The sequence below is a fragment of the Lagenorhynchus albirostris genome, chromosome 19 (genome assembly GCF_949774975.1).
Source record: "Lagenorhynchus albirostris chromosome 19, mLagAlb1.1, whole genome shotgun sequence".
NCBI lineage: Eukaryota > Metazoa > Chordata > Mammalia > Artiodactyla > Delphinidae > Lagenorhynchus > Lagenorhynchus albirostris.
The window spans coordinates 56,547,212-56,572,861 of NC_083113.1; the positions used below are offsets into that span (position 1 = coordinate 56,547,212).

The 25,650-nt window shown below is 49.9% G+C and overlaps 1 protein-coding gene across 1 annotated transcript in view; it reads left to right on the plus strand.

Annotated features, from left to right (window-relative positions):
- Positions 1 to 17,318, plus strand: part of CRISPLD2 (cysteine rich secretory protein LCCL domain containing 2) — a 67,389-nt gene extending 50,071 nt beyond the window's left edge. The window contains exons 14-15 of the mRNA XM_060130590.1: positions 5,246 to 5,379; positions 14,863 to 17,318. Coding sequence (XP_059986573.1) covers positions 5,246 to 5,379; positions 14,863 to 14,917 — 189 coding nt within the window. The 3' untranslated portion in view covers positions 14,918 to 17,318. The remainder of the gene's footprint in view (positions 1 to 5,245; positions 5,380 to 14,862) is intronic.
- Positions 17,319 to 25,650: the final 8,332 nt, after the last annotated feature.

A 25,650-nucleotide genomic window follows, 5' to 3' on the forward strand; every position in this document is an offset into this window, starting at 1 on the left:
AGTGTAGCAGCTAAACGTATAAAGAAAAAAAGAAGAAAAAGAAAAGAGAAAAAGAAAAAATATTTAGAAATACAAGAACTTGATGAAAATTTAGTAATATCACAAGGCTACTTTTTACTGTATTTTAGGCTCTTAAAAAAACACCATCTCTAGGTATTGTTATCCCCATCTTACAGACAAGGAAAGTGAGGCTCAGAATAACCTGCCCCAAATCACACAGCTAGTACATGGCAAAGGCGAGATGCAAATGAGGGTGTATCTTGCCTTAGGGTCTGTTCTTTCCCTACCCTGTTCTGCCTTGTTTGAATGCACCCACACTCACAAATGCACAGGTGTGAACAGGCCTGTTGGTGAAATCCTGTATACAGTTGGTGAAATCCTGTATACAGTCTCTTCTTCACTAGGGTTTTGAGCTTTTGGAAGCACTGTGCTCATGACAGGGCTTGGCACCCAATAATTGTTCTATTCATGTTTGTTGAAACAATAAATCAGCAAAAATACTCCAGTAGTCAGTGCTTAAACAGCTCTTCAGAGAATAAAAGAAGGAAACAAGAAAGGGAGAAAGAGAAAGCTATCTCCATATCAGAGGTTCTTTTCTGGCCTTGGTTTCTAGGTCACTCTGTATTCTGGGAAATGATGATGCCTTTTGGAAAATGTCTGTTTCGCTGAGAGATTTATTTTGGGAGCGTTGTCTCCCGACCTTCGAAGGGCCTAACAGTGCCTGCAGTTCCTGCCTGCTCCCCCGGACTGCATTAGCTGGCAGAGCCCGTGCTTTGTGGTGAGCTGCAGGCAGGAGAAGCAGCAGGGTGTAGCCTACGAATGAAGTCTGGGTCGGAAGATGCAGACTGAAACCCCAGCTGTGACATTTACCAGTCGTGGGATGGTGGACCAGCCTTTTTCCCTGCTCTGAACCTGAGTTTTCTTATCTGTCCTATCTCCCTCGGTGGCTGGATAAATTCTCACACTCGTGCATACATCAGAATCCCCCAGAGGGCTGTTCAAACGGTTCCGGGTCCCACCCCACGTGTTTCCGACTCACGGGGTCTGAGGCAGAGCCGGAGCATCTGCATTTCCAACAAGTTCCAGGTGACACTGATGTTGCTGGTCTGGGACTACACGTTGAGGACCACTGGGTTAGAGAGGACAGTCCCTTGAGAATTTTCGATAATGGTGGTGGTGAGAATGATGATTATGGTGATATTTGTCTTATTAACGAACATCTATCGAGCACTTACTGTGTGCAAGCCTGCATTTAGCCCTTGATCTTACTTAATCGTCTCGATAGGCCCTCTTAGGTTCTTACTGACCCCTGTGGAGTAAGTAATGCGGATTGCCGGTCTGGGTAGCAGTCGCAGCTCTGCTGTTTGCTAGCCCAGCGATTGGGGGCAAGTCATTTAACCCCTGTTAAGAGGGAATAATGATAATAATAATAATAAATACCTACCTTGCAGGTTAGTGGGAGATTACCATATCAATCATGTGAAACACCTAGAACTGGGCCCACCCTGGTAAATGCTCAAAAGGGTTACCAATATGATCCTCACTTTATTAATTAATGAATTTTATTTTTGGCTGCGTTGGGTCTTCGTTGCTGCACGCGGGCTTTTTCTCTAGTTGTGGCGAGCGGGGGCTACTCTTCGTTGCGGTGCGCGGGCTTCTCACTGCGGTGGCTTCCCTTGTGGCGGAGCACGGGCTCTAGGCGCGCGGGCTTAGTTGCTCCGCGGCATGTGGGATCTTCCCGGACCAGGGCTCGAACCCATGTCCGCTGCACTGGCAGGCGGATTCTTAACCACTGCGCCACCAGGGAAGCCCCTGATCCTCACTTTATACTAAGAAAATAGAGGCTCCGGGGGTTAAAATAGGTCATCCAAGACCACACAGCCAACAAGTGGTGGGGACAGTGTTGCTGAGACCAGATCTTTGTTGATAGTGGTTGTTAATAAATATTCAGATATCGGTGTTGCCTTGGGTCCTGAGGAGAGAAAGCAGATAACTTGTACCTCTGGGGAAGAAGCAGGGAGAGGAGAGGGGTGGGAAGAGGTAGGGGGCAAGGGGAGGAAAGGGTTTGTCCAGCATCAGCGGTGGAAGACGCGTGCAGTGATCGCAGGGCCCGTGCAGGAAAGATCAGGCTGTGCGTGTGTGGTTTCCATTCCCACGGCTGGATGTTATCGTGGGAAACTTCTGTGCCTCTGGTGCCCAGAAATCCTCCGGGGACGGGGCAAAGGACTGTCACAGAGGCCACAACACCAAAGCGCCCACCTCCTGGCAGCTACCATCAGAGGATGTGCCTCCCCAGGCAGGCCCTGGGGCTGGTAACTCAGAGGGTGAGCAATACTGAGGGAGACAGAAAAAAATCCCAGCTCTGCCTGCCGGTGAGAAGCCCCACCCACGCTCGCTTCCACAGCTCAGCCCCGCTCGCAGCGAACTTCGAAGGATTCTACAGTGATCATTTCACTTCCAAGGTCTCTCTGCCTCTCTTTTAGATGGCAGCAGATTTATTGCTTCTTAATCTTCTGGGGGCACAAACCCTTCTGAGAACTGAAAAGCTGTGGATCCTTCCTCCAGGGGGATAAAAAGGCTTCCTTGTGCCGACAGGGTTGACCAACCATCCCACTTTGCCTGAGATGCGGGGTTTCCTGGGCTCGGTGCTAAAACCTCGAAAGTTCTTGCTGACCCTGTAGGTCCACAGAGTTATGCCCGTAGCCTCAGGGCCTCACAGGCTGCCCCACCCCCACCCCAGAGCCCACTTCAGGCTAAGGAACCCTGCCCTCATCCATTTAATTTATTTACTGAAGACAAGACATGTTTGAGCGGGGTTAGAAAAACTGGCCTTCAGTTACTCAAGTCGATTAGTGGTGGAAACCGAGAAATCCAGTTCTCCCGTCTTTAGCGTGAGGGTACCTTTCAACTCTGAGCCTCTCCACCTTTTTACAGCAGTATTAACTTCCCAGGGAGCAGGCAGGGCGGGGCCCTCTGCTGTGAGCATTTTTTCCTTCTTCTGCAAAACCAGTAACTTGTCTGGAATGACCTGGATTTGGAAGGGACGTGGCAGGAGCTGACAGTCTGAAAGGCTGTTGGGTCTTTCTCATGCTGCTTCTCTCTGCCTCTTTATAGGTGTGCGGCCCCCGCCCACGTCCCCAACAAAACAGTGGGATCAAATTGTAGTCACACAGTGGTTATGTATAGCTGCATCAGAATGTAGTTGCATCTCGTTACATAAATAAGAGCTGAGTCTGCAGTGCAGCAGACCTAGGCCCTGCTTCTTACCAGCTTTGTGACCTTGAGCAGGGCGCCGGAGCCTCCGTTTCCTCGCCTGTGACATGGGTATAACCATAGTCTCCACTTTAGGGGACTGTTGGGAGGCTTGGTGGAAATGTTGCCTAGCTCTGCTTTTTTTCTAAAAATTAATTAATTAATTAATTTATTTATTTATTATTTGGCTGCGTTGGGTGTTCCAGTCTTTCCTTGACCCTCCCACCTCCCTCTTGTAAGGACCTCTGAGATTCCACTGGGCCCACCCGGGTAATCCAGGATCTTCTCCCATTGCATGTGAAGTCCTTGTGCCATGTCAGGTCACATATCCACAGGTTCCAGGGACGAGGATGGGCATTTTGGGGGCCTTTATTCTGCCGACCATAGAAGCGCAGACTTTGCCGTCCGCCAGACCTCATTTGGAATCACTGCCAAACCCTGAACTGTCTGCAGGGCGTTGGCAACGTCATCTAATCTCACTGACCCTGTGCTTTCTGGCCTGTAAAGTGGGAATGACAGTAGTCACCCATGTCATTGGAAGATTAAATGAGATGACAAACAAAAGGCAGCCCAGGCTGGTATTTAATAAGCTCAGAGTCGACGATAGCTCCACTTACCATGAAGGAGGCTGTTCACCCCACAGATGGATTAGCTCCGCTCATGTCTGCAGCCCCGGCTGCACCTGACAATCACCCAGCAAGTGTTTAAAATACTCAGTCAAAAAAAATATATAAATAAATAAAATAAAATAAAATACTCAGTCTCGGGCTTCACCCCAGAGCAAGTGAATCTGGGGGTGGGAGGGATGGGAAGGGCGGGGACTTGGGCATCGTCTTCACATAAAGATGCTGCAGGTGGCTCTGAGCTGCAGTGAGGGTGGGGAGTCACTGCCAGGGCCAGTGTTAGGTTCCAGCCCAGGCCAGATGCAATGACCGCGGAAGAGGCAGGAGGGTGCTACCTACCTGGTTCCTAACCTTGAGTGTGTGTCAGGATCACCTGGCCCTCACCTGAGGAGGTTCTGAGTCAGTAGGTCAGGGGGAGGCCCAGGAGGCTGCATCTTTAGCGGGCACCAGCCAGCGCACCCCTGAATGAATTTCCCCAACTTTGGGAAATGTTGATTAGTTACTCTCAGACAGTCCAATCTGAGGGCCATTTTTCTATTGGATAAGTTAAGCCCCTAATGAAAGTTTAACTCGACAATTTTGTTACCCAGGAATTAGATGATTTGATGACTTTAGAAAACAACACATCCTACCCTTGCTTGAAACCCAGTGGCTCATTTGGCACCTGGAATGAACCCAGACCCCACCCTGTGGCCCTCACAGACCCACGTGACTGGCCCCTTCTCACCTCTCCCCCTCTCCTGCCACATTCTGCTGGACCCACTGTATTCCAGCCACCCTGTCCCTCCTTCTGTACTTTGGACATGACAGGTTCATTCCCACCCCAGGGCCTTTGCACGAGCTGCTCCCTCTGCCTGGGACGCTCTGGCCAGAGATATTCCCATGGCTGTGGCTGGTTCCCGTGTTGTCACTCTGATCTGAGCTCAAATGTCACGTCAAGAGCAGTCTTTCCTTGTTAACCGTTCTAAAAGAGCTCCCTCCACCAGTCATTTTATCTCGTGATCTGGTTTTGTTTTCTTCATAGCCTGAGTCCCTTGTTTGTCCGTCTCCCTTGACTCCATGAAGGCACAGTCTTTATTTTGTTCCCCGCTGAATCCTCCTATATCCAGTACAGTGCCCGGCACGTAGTAGGTGCTCAGAAAATATTTGTTGATAAAATGAACATATGAATGAATGGACGGATGAGGCCAGGTCTCCCTGGAGAGACCACTGAGGAATTAAGGTAGCCGTGGTTACTTCCTAGGCCGCGGTTACTTCCTAGGGGTTCCTTGGCCACCAGCCAGGAGGCCAAGTAACGGTTGACCCCAGCAGGGCTTCTTCACCCGAGCACCTGCCCTTGACACTGATCACAGCTCTTTCTGGGCTTTCAGACTTCAAGCATCTGTAAGACCGCCGTGCATGCAGGAGTCATCAGAAACCAGAGCGGGGGTTACGTGGACGTGATGCCCGTGGATAAAAAGAAGATCTACGTGGGCTCTCTCAGGAACGGAGTTCAGTCTGAAAGGTAGGGCGGCTGCGTCCTCGGACCCTCGACACCCAAGGCCAGTGAGGGGCGTTGGAGGAGGGCCAAAGACAGTGCCCTTTAAAATATCAGAACGCCCAGGACAAGCCTGTCCTTCTCTTTTCTCTTCCTTTTTTTTTTTTCACAATAAGAACTTTCCTCTGTGACCAGCACATGTTTTGTAGACGATTTAGAGGCGTCAGATAAGCCCAAAGGAAAACAAGCATCTGTTACCTGTCACCTGGGACAGTTGCTGAGATTTTTGGTGTGTGTCCCAAAAAAGGGTCCTTTTTCTATATGTGTGTGTGCGGCCCCCGCCCACGTCCCCAACAAAACAGTGGGATCAAATTGTAGTCACACAGTGGTTATGTATAGCTGCATCAGAATGTAGTTGCATCTCGTTACATAAATAAGAGCTGAGTCTGCAGTGCAGCAGACCTAGGCCCTGCTTCTTACCAGCTTTGTGACCTTGAGCAGGGTGCCGGAGCCTCCGTTTCCTCGCCTGTGACATGGGTATAACCATAGTCTCCACTTTAGGGGACTGTTGGGAGGCTTGGTGGAAATGTTGCCTAGCTCTGCTTTTTTTTTAAATTAATTAATTAATTAATTTATTTATTTATTATTTGGCTGCGTTGGGTGTTCCATGCTGCACGGGCTTTCTCTAGCTGCGGCGAGCGGGGGCTCCTCTTCCTTGCGGCGCACGGGCTTCTCACTGCGGTGGCTTCTCTTGTTGCGGAGCACGGGCTCTAGGCGCGCGGGCTTCAGTAGTTGTGGCACGCGGGCTCAGTAGTTGTGGCACGCGGGCTCTAGAGCGCAGGCTCATTAGTTGTGGCGCACGGGCTTAGTTGCTCCGCGGCACGTGGGATCTTCCCGGACCAGGGCCTGAACTCGTGTCCCCTGCATCAGCAGGCGGATTCTTAACCACTGCACCACCAGGGAAGTACCCCGCCTAGCTCTTCTTGCCAGGACACCAGTCACGTTGGATTGGGGCCCACGCTAATGACCGCATTTTAATTTAATCACCTCTTTGAAGTCCCTGTCTCCCAAGTACAGTCATATTCTGAGGGTACCGGAGACTAGGACTTCAAGAGATAAACTTGGGGGCACGATTCAGCCCATAGCAGAGGGGAATGCTGAAGATTTTATGTTTGAGGGAGCGCTTTAGGAAAGGAATGTAAAATCAAGAATACAAACTATGTCGGGTCCCTTGAAGCCTGGGCTTTCACGGCTCCAGGGAACTTCTCGGCTGTCCCCACCCTCCCAGCCCCCTGGGGCGCTTTGGGCCCCAGGATGGTGCTTCCCAGGTATGGGAAGCCCCTGCAGAATCAAGGGACGCAGAATCCCAGGGTTCTGAGCTAGAGTTAAGAGCTTCTGCATTTTCTCCTGCAAAGTTTGCAACCTCTGTTTGGGAAAAGCGTAATGAAGGGAAATTCCATTGATTTAATGGGAGGGAAATGAAGCAGCTGATTAGGTGGAATTTCCTGGCCAGGCTGGAAAGAAATGCCAGGACCCCAATCTCTTGAGCTCTTTGTGCCCCTTTAGGAGAAACCGTCTTGGTGAGAAGCTGGTAGGCTGGGCTTTGTTTTCTCTCCCCACCTTAGAGAGAAAAGACCCCAGCAGCCGCCACCCCCATCCCAGGGCTGAGACACAGGTGGGTGTCTGGGGAAGGTTAGGGACTGAGAGGGGCTCCCCCAAAGTATCTTCTTCCCCACTGTTAACTCCCCCGCCACCTGTAGTTCTCTCTGCCCAAAGGACCCGCCCAAATTGCGCCGTCATTATAAGTATAGTGGCCCTTTGGTATCCGCGGGGCCTTGGTTCCAGGATCCCCCAAAGATCCCGCAATCTGCGGATGCTCAGGTCCTTACCTACAGTGTCAGAGTCCAGGAGGCCGTCTACATCCATGGACTCCGCGGCCGCGGATGGTTGAATCGTGGGCGCACGGATGCAGAGCCTGCGGATGCGGAAGGCCGACCGTGTCTTCTTCCAGGCAGCCTTTTCCAGGCCCCGGGGTGGTTGATGCCCCCACACTATTCAGAAAAGTTTTAGCAAGTGGAGATTCTGCTTCCCTTCCTTCTCGAACCCTTTCCCCTGAGTAGGTCCTGCGTGCTGAAATCTGTGGTGATGTCTGGGTGAGTTTCCCAAGCTTTAGAGGGGAAAATGATAGCACCTGCCCCCTGGGGTGGTGGTAAAACAGTGGGTCTCCAAGTGGCTCCCATACCAGCAGCATCGAGATCAATGGGGGCTTTGCTAGAAAAGCACGTTCTCCGGCCCACCTCGGACACACCCTCGGGGAACGGGCTGGGCAGGCTGCGTGGACCTGCCCTCTGGGGGTCCTGATGCCCACTGGAGGGTGAGAGCCGCTACTGTGAGGGTGACGCCAGGGTGACCACGTCCCTGGCACACAGTCGGCACCGCCCATGATTCTGATAGTTTGTGATGCAGAGTCATTGATTTACTACGTATTCAGGGTGGCCTGGACCGGTGCTGGGATCCGTGGGCACCAGCATGATAGAGTCCGCCCTGCACGTACAGAGGGAAGAGACCAGGCCAGGAGGGCACACAGGGTCCGATGGCGTTTGCGACCCCGCCGCACTGCTCACCAGCTGGGTGTCCTTGGGCAGGCAGTCTCCCCACGCCTTGGTTCCCCCTCTGTCAGTGGCTACTGTGTGGATTAAATGAGACAGTGTGGGCAAAGCACTCACCCAGTGGCTCTGAGTAAGTGTCTGATGGATCCGCTGGCCTCGTTGCTATGACATAACCTCTAAGGCCTGTTGCAAACCTCAAGACGCTATGGTTCTTGTCACGTAGGGGCAGGTAACTCGGTTGTAGGAAATAGCCCGCATGGATTATCTTCTGGACAAGGACAAAAGCATCCTACAGGAATTGTTTTTTCGCCCTGGCATCCATCCTTTCCACCTGCACTCACCCATCAGGTGGCATATGCGTGGTGAGCCCTTACGATGTCCCAGGCACTGGGACCTCTGCCCTGGTGGGGCCTATCATCTAGTTGGGGCACAGACCATGCAGAAATAACAACATCATCTGTAGCAGGGCACAGGCGTCATGGCTGTGGAGGGAGGTACCAGGGAGCCGAGTACACCAAGCGGGGCCCCCCCTTACTATCTGGAGGTGCCTCCCTGGTGACGTGGCTCCTTCAGAGATATCTGGATGCCCCAGGCAGGGCCATGCCCCATCCTCCCCTTGTTTAGATGGGACCTCGGTGGCCCTCTGCGTAGAGACGAGGGCTGAGAAATTTCCCCAGAGCCTGTTCCCATTAGGAACTCTGGGAACCCAGCCTGGGACCGGAGGGTGGCTCTGTCCCCAGTGTTTGCTGGGACCGTGGAGTGGTCACAGCAGTCCCAAGGGAGATGTGGACACTGGACATATAGCAACCCGTTCACAGCAAGCTGCATTCTAAATTTAGGGAATCCTTCAATCCATCAAACAAACAAAACCTCCTCTACAGAATTCTCAGGACACGGGCCAAAAGTTGTTTCTGCTTCAGAGTGGCTTTGGTTTAGCAATTGTCTGTTTTTAGAAGAGGATTTCCTGAAAGTTTTGAAAGATGACCATGCAGAACTGGGATAATGTAAGAGGACAGGCACTTTCTCTCTCCCGCACGTGCGCATGAAGGAAGGGAAGGAAGAGGGGTGTGGAAGAGCTTCAGATGTTGGGACCAGGGTTTGTCCAGATGTTCTCGGAAAGAAGCTGGACATCTGGATGGATATCAGTTCAGGATTTTTTCTGAGACCAGGACTACTTTTTTTTTTTTTTATTTTTTGCGGTACACGGGGCTCTCACTGCTGTGGCCTCTCCCATTGCGGAGCACAGGCTCCGGACGCGCAGGCTCAGCGGCCATGGCTTACGGGCCCAGCCGCTCCGCGGCATGTGGGATCCTCCCGGACCGGGGCACGAACCCGTGTCCCCTGCATCGGCAGGCGGACTCTGAACCACTGCGCCACCAGGGAAGCCCCCAGGACCATTTTTTAAGACAGATTTTACAATGAGATTGGGAAATATACCACACAATGACAGATAACATCCTTGGTTACTTGGTTTTAACAGATATAACCTGTTTATAGAGGTTGATGGTATGTATGTGGATGGACCTTTATCCAAATAGTAGACTCACTGAACTAGCATTTATGGGGCAGCTCCTGTGTGCTGGACACTGTCCTCGGGGCCGGAGCCATGGCAGGGACGGAAGAGACAAAAATCTTCATCCTCAGGGGCCTCTGTTTACTGCGGCATGTCCCAGACGCGTACCGCGAGCCACATATGGGATTTTGAAGTTTCTAGTAATCACAGTAAAAAGAAACAGATGGGAGAATTTAGAGTATATTTCATTTAATCCAGTGTATCAAAAATATTATCTTCAATACGTATGAATAGAAGTATTGATGAGAAACTTGCACTCTCCTTTATTCATAAGAGCTGGGAGACCTACCGGGTATTTTGCACACAGAGCACGTCTCAGTTTGGGCGAGCTGCATTTCAAGCACTCGGTAGCCACTGTGAGCTCTGGGAGTCTCAAGCGTTGGACGTCTGAAAATCTCTCGACATGTCCAGAAACTCTGGGAAGCAGAAACCATTGAGCCGTTATTTCCAGATCGAATGAGCTTAGCACTCTCCCCCAGGCCAGCTGGACCAAGGCTGAACTGGTTTCCTCTGCCGTCTCCCTCCCTGCCTGTTCCCGCTTCCCAGCGCTCTTAAGATCTGTACACACATTAGCTCATCTCGTCCTCCCAACAGCCCCATGAGGCAGGGACGACAGTTTATCAGTAAGGAAAGGGAGGCACAGAGAGGTAAAGCAACTTGCCCAAGGTCACTCAGCCAGCAAGCAACAGGGCCAGGACTTGAACCCAGGATGCCTGCTCCAGCACCCATGCTTATAACCAGCACACGTGACTCCTCACTGCAGACAAGTCATTGACCTTGGGGCACAGGCCCTTCCCAGAAGGGGTTGGGGTGAGCCTTACAGTTCTAAGGTATACTTGTTTGTAACCCTAAAAATATTTATTAGAAAAGAAATACATACTTATTATTTAAATAATATGTCTAGGGATTAGAAAAAAAGAGTTCCCGCAGGCATCCCATTAAGCTCTGTTAACTGCTTACTTATAGCTCTTCCAGGCCTTTTTTTCCCCCGGGCAACACACATAAAAATGAAAATGGAGATTGTGTATACACCCTGCTCTGAAATTTTTTTCCCAAAAAAATATTTCATAGTTCATGAAATAAGATGAAGAGGTTTGTTGATTCGTTGGGGATTGGGCTTTTGTGTGGATAACTTGTTCATCGCCGTGCATGTACCCACCATTCTCCTGATGGGAGAATGAGGCTTAAACCTAGCAGGGTGACGGTGTCCATGGCCCATGGCTTTGAGCGCCTGCTAACTGCGAAGCACTGACTCAGATGCTTTCCCTGGATAAGCGCATTCACTTCCTACAGGGTCCCTGAGGAGGGGGTACTTTTATGGACCCTGTTTACCTATGTGGGAACTGAGACTCAGAGAAATAGATCGACCACCCCAAGGTCCGACAGATAAGATCTGAAACTGTGTCTGACTCTTGAATTTTCCTGGAAGATCAGTAGAGGGTGCGACTGTGGGAGAGTAGGGTTAGAATCTTCAAAAGAAAAATTGTATATATATGTATAACACACACACATATATAAATACAAATACGTACGTGTATACATATAAGTGATATTAATAATAAACAAGATATTGCACATTTAAAAGCCAGAAGAGCAATACTCCGCCATCCTTTTATCGCTGGGTTCCGTGACTCCATGGGGTCAGCGGCCAACTGGTGGACAACCCCTCCGTCCCTCCCAGGACAGATGGCTGGCTGTCCTCTCTCTTTAATGCAGTCTGTGTTGTGTGCTGCCGCACGCCGATCAATTCCTGCCTGAGTAATTTTCACCGACAGGAGTGAGCCTCCAGGACGCAGCCTTATGCTTGCGGCTCCTGCAGGACCTGTGACCTCCCGCCTGCGAGGGGCTCCCAGCCTCTGAGTCCCCCCACTGCCATGCGGGCTTGGCCAGTGTGGTCCTCAGGGATGGCGTGGCCACAGCCCACCCATTTAGGATAAGGGTTAGGAAAGGGTCCCAGAGCATCGACAGACCTGCATCCACCCCCCAGCTGTACCTGGAACAGGTGTTGGAATTGGGGGCAAATCACATCCCCTCTCAGAGCCTTGGTTCCCTCTCTGTAAGTGGGAGGAACCCTAGAGATCTCGCGCGGGGCTGTGAGGCACGGACGGGGTAAGATTATTTAAAGGCTGGAGGCAGTGTCTGGGGTATGGTGGTGTGTGTGCTGGGTACAGCTGCTGGTACAAAGAGCTGAACCCTGGAGCCGAGGGCAGGGTGAGTGGCCGTCAGGAGCCTGGAATCACTCACCGGAGCTGGGCTGGTGACACCGCCCGAGGCTGCAGACACTCGACCTTTCCCAGAGCACCCATCCCAGCTCATCCAATAGGTCAGCGACCCTTGGGCACTAAGTCAGCCCAAGGGGATGCCCCAGAAGCTTCTCAGTCCAGCTGAGGTTCTCTCCCAGTTCTGCGACGGGATTTTTGTGCTGGTTTTTCCTCCCTTCCATCCATCCCGCCCTTCCTTCCTCCATTCCTCTCTCCCTCCCTCTCTCTTCCTCTCTCTCTCTTTCTTTCTTTTCCTTTCTCTCCTTCTCCCTTCCTTCCTTCCTTTTTCCCCCCTACTTTTCATAATAAGATTAGAGAAACTTCAAGAAATAGCGAAAATAATATTAAGAAATTACTATCATGGGACTTCCCTGGCGGTCCAGTGGTTAAGACTCTGCGCTTCCACTGCAGGGGGCGTGGGTTCGATCCCCGGTTGGGGAACTAAGATCCCGCGTGCCGCGCAGTGTGGCCAAAACATTTTTTTAAATTAAAAAAAAAAGAGAGGAAAGAAATTACTATCATGGAAAACCCCATAGCCAGAAACACCCACTGTAAACATTCTGGTATGTTCCCTTCCAGATTTTTCCTGTTTACACACTAACAGCTTATTTCTTATGTGTTTGTTTCGGGTTTTTTTCTACAAAAAAAAGGGATCAGACTCTGCATCGTTCGGTTCATTTTTCTTTTTCAATCGGCAACAGGTTGTGAGTGTCTTTCCGACATTTCCAATGCCTGACATAGCCACGTCGTCATTCCTGTGGCTCCACACTATTCCATTGTGTGGCCAGACCATCATTTCTTTACCCAGCTGACTGACATCTGGGTTGTTTCCTTTTTCTCTTTTGCTCTTGTAAACAACACAGCAAAGAACATCTTTGCACAAGCCCATGTGCTTTCCCCACACTTTTCTTAGGTAACTTCCTTTTATCAGAGTACCCACAGCTACCAAATCGACTTCTTTCTGGGAGGCACAGTGTGCCTCTCTCCTGTTGGTACCCTGCCCCCTAGGGCTGAGAATAAAATCCTTGCCCCTTACCCCTTACGGGCAGTCCACACCTACCACCACCCCACCCACTTCTCCACCCTCCTGGTGCGTCACCCTCCTCGTCACAGCAGTGCCTGTCACTAGCCTTCTCTCTGTTCCTGGATACCAAAATCTCGCCTCAGGGCCTTTGCACCTGCCAGTATTCAACCCCAGACTCTCCCAGCTCCTATACCTCCCATGGCTGGGCCCCGCACGTCGTTCAGACCGACATACAAATGCCACCTGCCCGAGGAAGCGTCCTCCTGCTGTTGGGTCTCCAGTAGCCCTCCTCCCCAATCTAATCTGATCCCGTCACCCTGTGCTGTTTTCCTCCCAGCACCCGCCACTGTCTGAAATTATCGTATTTCTCACACATAGTTAGCTGTTGATCTCCCACCCCCCAGACTGTATAAGCTCCATGAAGGCAAGAATCCCATCGGTCTGGTTGACCCTGTGTCCCTGACACCCAACTTGATGCCTGTGCGTAGTAGGTCTTCAGTAAACACTGGTTGAATGACAGACAAAATGCTGAGTTCAGCTCTTCGTTCAGGAGTGCTTGTAGGAGTTTTAATGCCCATTACGAAAATTGTTCAATATCTTTTAGAAAATTCATCCAGTACCTTTTGTGAAAATTGTCCAGAAATGCTGTACCAATTTACATTCCTTTTCGTATACCTGTGAGAGCTACAAACTAGGCTAAAAAGAGTCAGAGGGCAAGATTTAGAAAAGGAGATTATTTTATAATTCATCCGATCACACTTGTTTTTCACCAGACACACACAACTGGCAACTTTCCTAGGAGAACTAGAGCTCAGTAAATGTTTGAAGCTTGAACAATAGGAACCCCTCCCCTTGCCTGAAGCAGTGGAAGGGACCACAGCTGGTGTCACATGATACCTAGTCGGCCAGCTGTGTGCTGTGTTGAGAAATTCACACTCGGTTCAGCGGGGCTCGTGCCTTCCGGGTGGGCCGGTTGTTCAATGGGGATGCTTGGTAGGACTGGGCAGGACCTCCAGGAACCTTAGGGTACCTGCCTGGACGACAGCCTGAGTGGCCCCTTGTCCCTGGGTTGTTGGGGGGCCCTGTGCGTGGAGGCACCCACTGCCCCATCTGTAGAATTGCTGGTAGTGAGTCAGCATCACAGAGCCTGGCAGTGGTCCCCAGTGCGGCTTACCCACCACGTCCAACAGCTGAGTGCCTCGTAGCTCCGGGTGACTCTCCCAGACTAGTCATTTGGGCAGAGGACCCAGGGAAATCCTGTAGCCCAGAGGCCTGAGGAGGGCCCTGGAATCTGAGCTTTCGAGAAACGAGCAGGGCAGCCGGGGTCACTCCACAACTGGATCGTGGAGATGATTGCACAAGCCCCGCCCCCCATCACTAAACATCATCGAATTGTACGCTTCAGAAGTGTGAATTTCATGGCATGTTATATCTTAATGAAGTTTGTGTTTGTTTGTTTGTTGTTTTTAAAGGCATTCAGTTAGCTAAAGGATTTAGCTCCTATCTTGAGAGGGTGGTTTTTACTGGCTGTGTGACCTGGCAGAAGCTTAATTTCTCCTTTGCCTGCAAAATAGGGATACTAATGGGTCTTCATAGGAAGGAGGTAAAGGCGTACAGAAAATCCTTTGCACAATATGTGAGCCCAGTCGGATCGGTGCGCCCATTCTGGTAACAGGAGCACGTGCATTCTTGTTATAATGCCGTCCTATTCATCGGTCAAGCAGGTGGCCACTCTCTGGGTTGACAGGTGGTACCAAAAACCAGGCAGAAGTCTTGGAGGCTGGGTTCAGTTCAGGCAGACAGGGGCCAGCAAATTCCAAGTTAACAACCCTGACCTCAGTTGAGACCCAGGCGCGTCTGCAGAGGCAGAGGGCTTTGCCAGCTCCTCCTGGCTGGGGCATGCTCTGCTCCCAACAGCTTCGCCAACTGTCCCTCGGCCATGCTTCCTCCACCGCGGGGACTTGGGGACACCCAGTTCCCCCCCCCGTTCCCGCTCCATCCCTGCAGATCTTTCGGTAACATGTGCTCTCCCTTCTTTTTCAGCTTGAGGACCCCTCGAGACGGAAAGGCCTTCCGGATCTTTGCCGTCAGGCCGTGAGCTTGCAGGGTCGGGGAGAAGGGGGCGTCTTCAAGAGGGCTTCGGGGGTTCGCTTTTTATTTTTATTTTGTCGTTTGGGGGGTGGGCCGGGGAAACTTCCTTTGATTGGCGTCGTGTCCCATCCGCCGTGCCTTGGTCTCAGCTCCACCCAGGGGAGCATCTTGGGGTCCTGAGCAGACAGCCGGTGACCATCCTGCTGAGGCCCGGGGGTCTCCCCCTGGGAGGTGTTCTGTTGTGGATGCAGAGAGCATTCCAAAGGCTGTGGAGCTGACACTGCGAGGCATTCAGGGGTGTGGGAAGGGGCGTACCGAGAACGCTCAGGGGGGAGTTTCAGGGATGGAGTAGAGGTAGCTATTTAAAACATTAAAAAACACAGGCCGTCCCTACCAATGGAGAAAAATGGGTTTCATGTTTGCTGGTCAGACAAATGGGCCGGAACAAGGGGACTCTGCCCTGGCACCCGTCCTCTTCCCGTCCTGCTCTGTGCAGGCTGGTTCTATACACAGCAGTGCTGGTTTCCTTCGAGTTCAGCCGTAACTCCAGAGATATGTCTTGTCTTGGTCCTTCCCTTCGTCCACGTGGCCCGTCTATTTGCTGCCGTGACCTTTGGTCTCACTGAGGACTAATGAACCAGGACCCTTTCTTGATCCCCTCCCTGCTGTGGGTCACACCCTGCCCAGACTGGTTTTTGTGTCTCCCGCCAGGGTCTTTGCTTGGCAAACAATTCTGTTTGAAGCCCACTTTTTTCTTTCCGACTCCTTGTCTTTGTGGGTTCCACCGAGATGTCTAAGAACAGCCAAAGTAGGGCTGTTTTGTTGCTGCCTTTAAAAAACGGCACTGAATTGTGCAGATTTCCCGTCCGACGGATGACCTATTTTTTTAGCCATGAGAGGAATGGCTTCATTCCTCAGTACATTCCTCGCCGAGGTTAGCAGCTCTGGGAAGAGGGACAGCCTGCAGTTATGAAACCGTCCTGCGGCATAACAACAGGAGATGGTAACACACTGGAAGGATTTCTCTTCCTATTTTTGTGAAACAGTTCTTGCCAAATGTTCCTGAGGCTCTGAGGAGTGCGGTGCTCTCTGGCTGCCGTCGCTGTACAAAACTTCTTCAGCAGCCTAGACCCAAAACCCACAGTGAAATAAAATACCCTTTTGTAAATAGCATTTCTTTGCAGAAGGTAAAATTCCACCCTCCTCCACCAGGCTGGCCAGTAGATCACTTTTCGTGAATGCTGACTTCAAAGTTGATTTCAGTCTCCATCAGAATATTTCAAAGGCAGAAGAACGAGCAGAAAGTTTAAAATGAACAAACAAACAAAACCTAACAGAGTCTGGACAAGGAACTCCACCTGGGGAACCAAGTTGGTGTGTTGTTTCAGGGCAACCCTAATTAGTGAAGAAACAGAAGGTAGATAGCTTCCCCCCACCCCCACCCCAAAGGAGTTTGTAAAAGTAATGAAACTCTTAGCTTGACAGAGCTGAGATGCGCGGACTGTGTTTTTGCTTCGTGCATTGTGGGCTTGTTATAATGCGTAAGTACTGACTGTTCGACTCCAAATGTCAGTGCGGAAGAATTTGGTCAGACTGTCCGATACCGCGTCTAGTTCCTGCCAAAGATCTGAGTCCTTGGAACCGTCCGGATGCTAGGTATTATGCTGTCGGACTTTTGCTTGTCACCAGGCCTTTATGTCTGTGGCCATGTCCAGACTGCAAGCTTGGGTTTTTAGAATTAGTGACGGTCCTGGGGAATTTCAGTAGGTTTGCCTTTGAAGCATCCTGCCGGAGGGAGAATCTGAAACGTCCAATGTGAGTGGACTGCTCTCATGTTGAAATCAAATTCCCGAGTTCCTGAACGCCTCATTAACCGGCCGTCTGATGGGCTGGAAACTCCTCGCCCAGAACCAGACCTTGCTGTCTTTTTCACCTTCACAAACATTGTGAAACTGGAACCATTTATCTTCTGGAAATGGACACAGTGCTACAAAGTATAAGACCTTGTAATCAGGGACCCCCTTCTAATTTAGCGTGTTTAAAGGGCCGTCATGCCCTCAGCACTAAACCCATAAAAACATAACTCCGGCCAACAGTGTTACTGGGCCCCCCAAAATGAAAAATTTTGGTGTCCTTCTGATTTGTTCCCCATCGTGTTCTGATTTTTCATACTGTCTGTAGGCTCACTCAGCCCGCAGCTTACGTGTGTGCTTTTTTCTATGAAAAATGATGTATTTTACTACTTCCTGTGTACAAAAGTTTATTGTAAACGTTGTGTGTGCTTCGCATGAACAGGGACCACGTTGCTGTCGTTTCAATAAAACTGGTTTGATTTCTAAAACGTCTCTGGGACGTTATCTCTTACGGACACATCTCAACAGTCTGTGGAATAAAACAATGGAAACCTCCTTGCAGGCTCGTTACTATTTTCTACGCCACTCCTCCCAGGAACGTGGCGCCCGGGGCGTCCAGATGCTAATTGCTGCAGTATTTTCACCTGAGATGTGCGCGAATCACGTGGGGCGGGGGGCGGGGGGCGGGGCTTGTCGAAACGCAGGTTCCGGGTCTGGCAGGTCTGGGCTGGGGCCTGAGGGACTGCAGTTGCCACGGGCTCCCGGTGGCGCTGAGACTGCTGACCTCCAAATCACACTCTGCGTGGTGAGTACGACAGGCTTAGCCTCATTCCAGCACTGTCCTAGTCAGCTTGGGCACCGCAGGCGGGGGAGCTCACACCACAGAGGTTTATTTCCCCACACTTCCAGAGGCTGGCAGTCCAAGATCAAGGGGCCGCAGGGCTGCTTTCTCCTGAGGCCTCTCTCCTTGGCTTGCAGACGGCCACCATCTCACTGTGTCCTCTTCTTTGTTCGAGCATCCCTGGTGTCTCTTCCTCATCTTATAAGGACACAGGTCCTATGGGATCAGGGCCTTATCCTGTAGACTCCATTTAACTTTAATTATCTCCTTAAAAGGCTCCATCTCCAGATACAGTCATGTCAGGCGTTAAGGCTTCCGACATATGCATTTGGGGAGGGGGGAACCCAGTTCAGTCCTTAACAGTCACCATCTTCCCAGGCATCAGCCCCCTTGTGCCCAGTTGAGTCTTGTGTCCCCGTGTTCCAAGCGCTGTCAGCTACGAGCGACTCAGGGAGCTCCTGGCTGACTTCCTTCCCGCCACCCACCCTCCGCCTTTGCTTTCATGGGCCTTCTATGTATAACAAGTGCTTCTCATTTTCATTGATGGCGGAGTTACCTTTCCTTTTTTTTTTAAGTTTTTAAAATTCTTTGGCTGCGCATGTGGCATGCGGGATCTTAGTTCCCTGACCAGGGATCGAACCCGTGCCCCCTGCAGTGGAAGCTCAGAGTCCTAACTGCTAGACCACCATGGGATTCCCAGCTTTCCTTTTTTTTTTTTTTGCGGTACGCGGGCCTCTCACTGCTGTGGCCTCTCCCGCTGCGGAGCACAGGCTCCGGACGCGCAGGCTCAGCGGCCATGGCTCACAGGCCCAGCCGCTCTGCAGCATGTGGGATCTTCCCGGACCGGGGCACGAACCCGTGTCCCCTGCATCGGCAGGCGGACTCTCAACCACTGCGCCACCAGGGAAGCCCTCCCAGGTTTCCTTTTTACTAAGTATATCTAAGGCTTTTTAAATGTTGATTTTAAAATATCACATAAGCAGGTGTGCAGGTGGGCCGCAGAACCCACGAAGATGGGGGAATAGTGACTGATGTTTGGGAAATACTGGTTTCTGACGATGCATTGTCAAGGCCGTAGAAATGCCCTCCCCAACCCCACTGACAGCAACCCCAGGGCATTGGGAGCCTTCCTTCCAGCTTTCCTCCCGCAGAATCTGCAGCCTTCCTTGGTGTGCCTCTTTCTCCTGTTTCTGGAAGTTCTTCTGACCTCCCAGGATGCCACAATCCCAGGCCCCAAACTTCTGGGCCCCAAACCTCCAACATACAAACGATGTACTGGCAGCTGAGGAGGGAGCTGGCCCTTCCTTCTTGCAGAATCCGTCTGAGAGGCAGCAAAGGTCTGCAGGAGTGCTGTAAGCGGGCTGAATGCCAGCGCCACGCTGCTTGGGAACCCCCAACAGAGGGGGCGCCGGCACAAGGTGACACAGGGACAGAGCACGGACTTGGGAGTCCCTGGGCAGCTCCACCTCTTACCAATCGAGGGACCTCAGACAAGTCACTCTTGCCTCTTTGGACCTCAGGCTGCTCATCTCGGAAATGGGAATTTCTCACAGCATCCTCACCGCAGGGCAGAGATTACAGGGGAGCTGTAGGCTGAAAGGTGCTTGACTAATAATGGCAACTCTGCGTACTGGTTGGCATGCTTTGGGGCTGCAGATAACACAGACCCCATCTAACAGCCCCAGGACTTGTCAGAAAGACAGATTCTCAGGCCCCAGCCTAAACCCAGTGAGTCAGACCTCTGGGAGTTAACAAGCCCTCAGGGGGATTCTGCTGCTGGTTTAATTGCAGAATCATTGCTCGGAAAAACGTTCAGATATCTTACGTGAGAAGTCAGGAGGGAGATGATTCGGGGACAGCAGCTCAGAGATGTCGGGACACCTGGTCAGCAAACCTCGCCCCATCCTCTGTGGTCAGGACGGCCACCGGCCGCAAACTGTCTCCACACTGAGTCTGAGAAGGGACGAAGGGATGAGGGGGTGGGTCCTCCTCACAGCATTCTCTCTTTTCTCAGGGAAGAAGATCTTTCCCGGGATCACCCAGCAGACTTGTTTCTAAATCCCTTTCATCACTGATGGGTCACGTGCCCATTCCTAGGTTTATCACGAGGAATCGGGATAGAACAGGAAGGTTTAGAGTAAAGAGAGGCTGACCGGGGGCCATGAAGGGGTCATGCGGTGTAAGAGTTAAGAGCTCGGTCGCAGACATGCCGGAGTTTGACTCCCACATCAGCTCTTCACCAGCTGTGTGATGCCGGGCAAGTCGCTCAACCTCTCTGAGCATCAGTGGCCTCCTCCATTAAAGGGAAATAATAACAGTGTCTACTCCAAGGGGTGGTTATGCGGATTAAATGAGGTCGACCTTGAGACGTGCTCAGCCCTCGGTGGGCACACACAGCCGCCACATTTGATCACCGTATTGCTTTGCAGCATGGAACTAGTGCCAGTGGTTACATGCCACAGGGAGACAGATTTCTACCAAATACAAAAAAGAAGATTCAAATTGGTGGAACTTCCAAAGATGAAATGGCCCTTGTGAAGAGGGAGTGAGCTGCTCATCCTTGGAAGAATACAAGCAGAAGCTGGAGGATCCTCAGACTAGATCTACTTTAAATCCTCTTTCCGGATTCTGGCTCCCAGCAGAGACCTGCCTTTCCCTCCTCCGCCCTGCCCAGAGGGCCCTGGGGACCCACAGAAGGGGTGACATGAGCTGTGGAATCCTGGCTCCTCCAACCATGGCCCCTTCATTCTATAAAGGAAAAACAAAAATCCTACAACTTTGTAGGTGGTCCTGAAGCCGTTATGTCTTACTGGGTTCGATTTTGTTTGTTTGTTTTATCCATTTTCCTTCCAGTTTTTCACACCAAACCAAAACCTGTCCTAGCTGACCACTGGGCCTTAAAAAGTCTTTTAGCCCCTTAAAAAAATTAATTTGTTGCCAAAGGCCCAGGTGTTGAAAACCTCATGGCATTCCTTTGACTCTTTCATCTTGGCCAACTAAACTGGTAGCAGCCTTCACCCAAGGACCAGGGAGACAGACCATTAAACCAATTCTTCTGTCAGTGCCTGGCCTGCCTCCGAGGTGGGCAGAAGGCCTCCCTGTGGGACCTGGCTGCCACCACACTGGACGGGGATGGGCTGGCTCGTCAGGGAGCAGGCTCCCAGCTCGCCTGCTCTCACCTTCTTACCCCAAACATGGCTGTGGTCCCAAGGGTATTTCCTCTCCATCCTGCTGTCACTAGCCCAGGCCCACTGCCCCGCCCCTACCTGACCCAGGAAGATGGCAAAGGAACTCACCTGTGCCGAGTGCCACTATGTGCCAGGACTGAATGGGCACCAGACACATGCTGTCTCATCTAATAAGCACACATCTCCATCAGCAACTTGCTAGTTCAATACACTTGTCAAATAGAATAATTCAAATCCTCATTAGATTTTCTTTGTCAAAATGTCAGCTAGGAATGTGTTGGGCTGCATGTAACAGAGACCCAACCACAGTGGAAGGTAGGAGGGTGAGGATGCTGTGAGAAATTTCCATTTCCTAGATGAGCAGGGTGCAGTGCTTGGGAAGTTCTCAAGGACCAGGTTCCTTCCCACTTACTGCTCTGCCAGCCATAGCACATGGCACGTGTCCTTGTGGTTGAAAGATGACTGCTTTGAACTTCTCTGGTGGCGCAGCGGTTAAGAATCTGCCTGTCAGTGCAGGGGACACAGGTTCGAGCCCTGGCCCAGGAAGATCCCGCATGCCACAGAGCAACTAAGCCCATGAGCCACAACTACGGAGCCTGCGTGCCACAACTACTGAAGCCGGTGCGCCTAGAGCCTGTGTTCTGCAACAAGAGAAGCCACCGCAATGAGAAGCCCACGCCTGCAACAAAGAGTAGCCCCCGCTCGCCGCAACTAGAGAAAGCCCGCACGCAGCAACAAAGACCCAACGCAGCCAAAAATAAATAAATAAATCAGTTAATTTTTTAAAAAAGAAAGATGACTGGTTCACCTCCAGCAAGTCATAGATGTTCCGGAAAGGAAGAGACGTTTCAAAAGGCAGAAGCCACATGGCAGGTGATGTTGCCCCCTTTTATTACAGAAATTGTATCTTTCAATTCTAGAATGTCCAGTTGGTTCTTTTCCTACTTTTCTAATTCTTGGTGAAATTTCTCATTTTTTCATTTATTTCGAATGTATTTTTCTTTATGACTTCAACATAGATATAGATCAGCTAATCCGTGTATCTGGACCAGTCACCATTCACTGTCTTTTCTCTTGCACAGGGGTTGGCAAACCCTTTTCTTAAAGGGTCCAATTGATAAATATTTTAGGGTTGTGAGCGGTAGCGTCTCTGTCACCATTTAACTTTGTGGTTGTAGTCTGAGAGCAGCCATAGGCGATATGTAAGTGGATGAACATGACTGTGTTCCAGTAAAACTTCATTTTTAAAAGTAAACCAAAAAAAAAAAAAAAGAAAGAAAGGAAAAGCAGACGGCCGTCCCCTGGGCCATGGTGTGCTGACCTCTTCTCTTGAGGATGGACACATTTTTTGGTTTGTTTATTTCTTTGTATGTCTAGTAATTTTAGATGGTATCTTGGACATTGTCAGTAAGGCATCCTGGAGATTCTAGATTGTTACATTTTGTTTGAGCAGGGAATTAACTTGTCTGGACTCCAACGCTACTCCACTGCAGTGGCCTGTAACTGAAATCACTCTCGGTGCTGTTGGCCTTTGCTGAGCTGCTGGGAGTCTGCTGTGTGCATGCATGGTTCAGGGGTCAGCCAGAGACTTGGGCAGAGCTTGTACCCAGAATTTGGCATTCCTCTTCTACAACTCTCTCCTTTCTGGAGGTTCCCTCCTCACTTTCCAGCTGCTGCATCCCCTGGTTCTTCAAGATTTAAGGCTTCTTTTAGACGTTTAGCCACTCCTATAGGATGCTGACTAGGGCTGTATTCAGGCAAAAAGTTGAAAACCACTGGAGATTCACACAGTGCAGTCCCCTTCCTCCAAGTGTTGACTCCCATGCAGTTTCTGCCTGCCTTTGCTTCTCCCAATAACCATCAGAGACTTGTATTTTATATTTTGTCTGGAGTTTATGGTTGCCACGTATAGAATGGTTGGTCTGATTGTAGCCACTCTGCCATCGCTGGGAGAGTAGAACCCAAGTCTAACTCACCCAGAAAAACAACGGAAGCATAGCTTTCCCAGAGGTCGCAGCCGGTAAATTTCCACTGACAACTTGTTGGTCAGAATTGGGTCCAACAGCCATTCCTAGCTGCAAGGAAGTTGGGAGAGATGCATGTTTTTTTCCTGAGCACATTGCAAATCCAACTGTAAAGCGGGTCCTATGGAGAAGAATGGGAGAAGGGACCTTGGGTAGTTAAGATGCAGCTCACTTGGGAACTTCCACAGGTGTAATTTCTCAGAGCTGCTGTAACAAGTGACCACAGGTCCCGTGACTTAAACAACAGAAATGTATTCTCTCACAGTTCTGGAAGCCAGAGTCTGAAATCAAGGTGTGGGCAGGGCCACGCTCTCTCTGAAGATTTCAGAGGAGTGTCCCTCCTGCCTCTTCCAGCTTCTGGGGGCCCCAGGCATCCCTTGGCTTATATGACCGCATCACTCCCATCACTCTGCCCCAGCTTACGTGGCCATTTCAAGATCCTTAACTAATTACATCTACAAAGATCCCAATTCAAAACAAGGTCACGTTCTGAGGTTCCAGGAAGGCATGAATTTGGGAGGGATACTGTTCAACCCAATCTAACAGGTAGACACCAGTCCTGCAGGCTGAGCAGTGGTAGCTGTTGTCCACGTGATAGCTTATCTCCCTGGACACTTGGATTTGCCACCATTCAATCTTTGGGGTCTTTGCCCCAGCCCCTCTGTAGCTCACTGTTGGGGCAGCACTCTGGGAATTAGTGAGTGTTGGGGCTGCAGTCTCCAGTCTGTGCCCTGTGTCCCATTTTCCCTTTTCAGCCCCTCATAGTTTGAACCTTTAAATCGCCCCAACATGACACTTTTGAGGGGTGGGAAAAGAATCTGGAGCCAGTGGGCCTGGGTTCAAATCCCAGCTCTACTACTTATACTCTGTGAAACCTTGGATGGGTTACTCAACCTCTCTGTGCATCAGTTTCCTCATATATAAAATGGGAACAGTAATAGCAGCTACTTTGTGTTTTTTTAAAATTTATTTTATTGAAGTATAGTTGATATACAATGTTGTGTTAATGTCTGCTGTACAGCAAAGTGACTCAGTAATACACATATATATTTTTTTCATATTCTTTTCCATTATGGTTTATCACAGGATATTGAATATATTTCCCTGTGCTCTACAGTAGGACCTTGTTGTTTCTGCATTCTCTATATAATGGTTTGCATCTGCTAATCCCAAACTCCCACTCCATCCCTCCCCCACTCCCCCTCCCCCTTGGCAAACACGAGTCTGTCGTCTATGTCTGTGAGTCTGTTTCTGTTTCGTAGATAAGTTCGTTTGGGTCATATTTTAGATTCCGCATATAAGTGATATCATATGGTATTTGTTTTTCTCTGTCTGACTTCACTTAGTATGATAATCTCTAGGTCCACCCATGTTGCTGCAAATGGCATTATGTTTTTTTTATGGCTGAGTAGTGTTCCATTGTATACATGTAGCACATCTGTATCCATTCATCTGTTTACATTTAGGTTGTTTCCATGTCTTGGCTATTGTGAATAGTGCTGTAATAGCAGCTACTTTGTATGGTTGTTACGAGATTCCAAGAAGTTAGTACAGTTTTTTTAAAGCATTTGGAAGCCTGGTGCATAATAAATGCTGTATACACGTTAGTTGGATACCATTATTTTAACAAATATGTTGTGCGTTCCTGGCATTTTTTTTCCATCTAAAACCCTGCCCTGGGCCTTCAGGCAGCAGCCCCTGCTGTTCTCAGGGAAGGGAGACCACAGCAGAACAGGAGGAACAAAGAGGTACATTTTATTTAGCTGTTGATTTACTAGACAGATTTCTGGGTTTTTAAATTTTTTCTTCTGACGTCATTTCAGACTTGCAGAAAAGCCACACAAATACTCCAAAGAATTCCCCTCTACCCTTCATGCAGCGTCCCCAGATGTGAACACTTACTGCATTTCCGTGATCATCTTCTTTGCCTTTTTTCTTTTCTATTTAAGAGGGAGTTGCAGACATGAGACCCCCCCTTTATCTCTCAATGCTTCAGTATTTCCTAAGAACAAGGACACTCTCTTCTGAGGAAGGAGACGTTTTCTTACAACACCTGGTATAATTGTCTGCATCAGGGAAGTTGACACGGATGCATTATGGGATCTAATCTACGGACCTTATTCAGATTTTGCCGATTGTCCCAGGAATGTCCGTTATCGCAAAAGAAACTCTCAGCTAATGAGTCACATTCAGTTTTCGTGTCTTAATTCGTGTCCTTGAATCTGGACAACTCCTCACTTATGTTCTTCTTTTATGATGTTGACATTTTTTAAAAGATTACTGACCAGATGTTTTGTGGAACGTTCCTCAAATCGAGTTTGTCTTGTGTTTCTTCCTTATGAGATTCAGATGACACGTTTTTGGAAGGAATCTCACAGAAGTGACATTGTAAGCTTCTCAGTGCCTCATACCAAGGGCATGTGTCTATTTGCTGTGGGCTCTGATGTCAGTTTTGAGATCTTGATTAAGGTGGTGTCTGCCAGCTTTTTCCGCTGTGAAGTTCCTATATTTTTTGGTAATAGATAATGATCTTGCAGAGAGATATATTGGAACTATGTAAATCTCCTATCCCCAGAAAACCTTCACTCACCGGTTTTACCCTCTAGTGATGCCTCTTCCCTGGAACAAGTATTTTATGACGGCTGTCAAATGGTGACTGCTCTAATTATGCTACACCTTCCACATTTATCGGTTGGCATCTTCCTCTAAGGAAGAGGTTTCCCTTCTCCCGTATTCGTTTATTTATTCACACACACATTGTATTTTATAAACGTATATTCCAGGTGTATTACTTGGAATATACATGTTATATACAATATATATACACACATGTT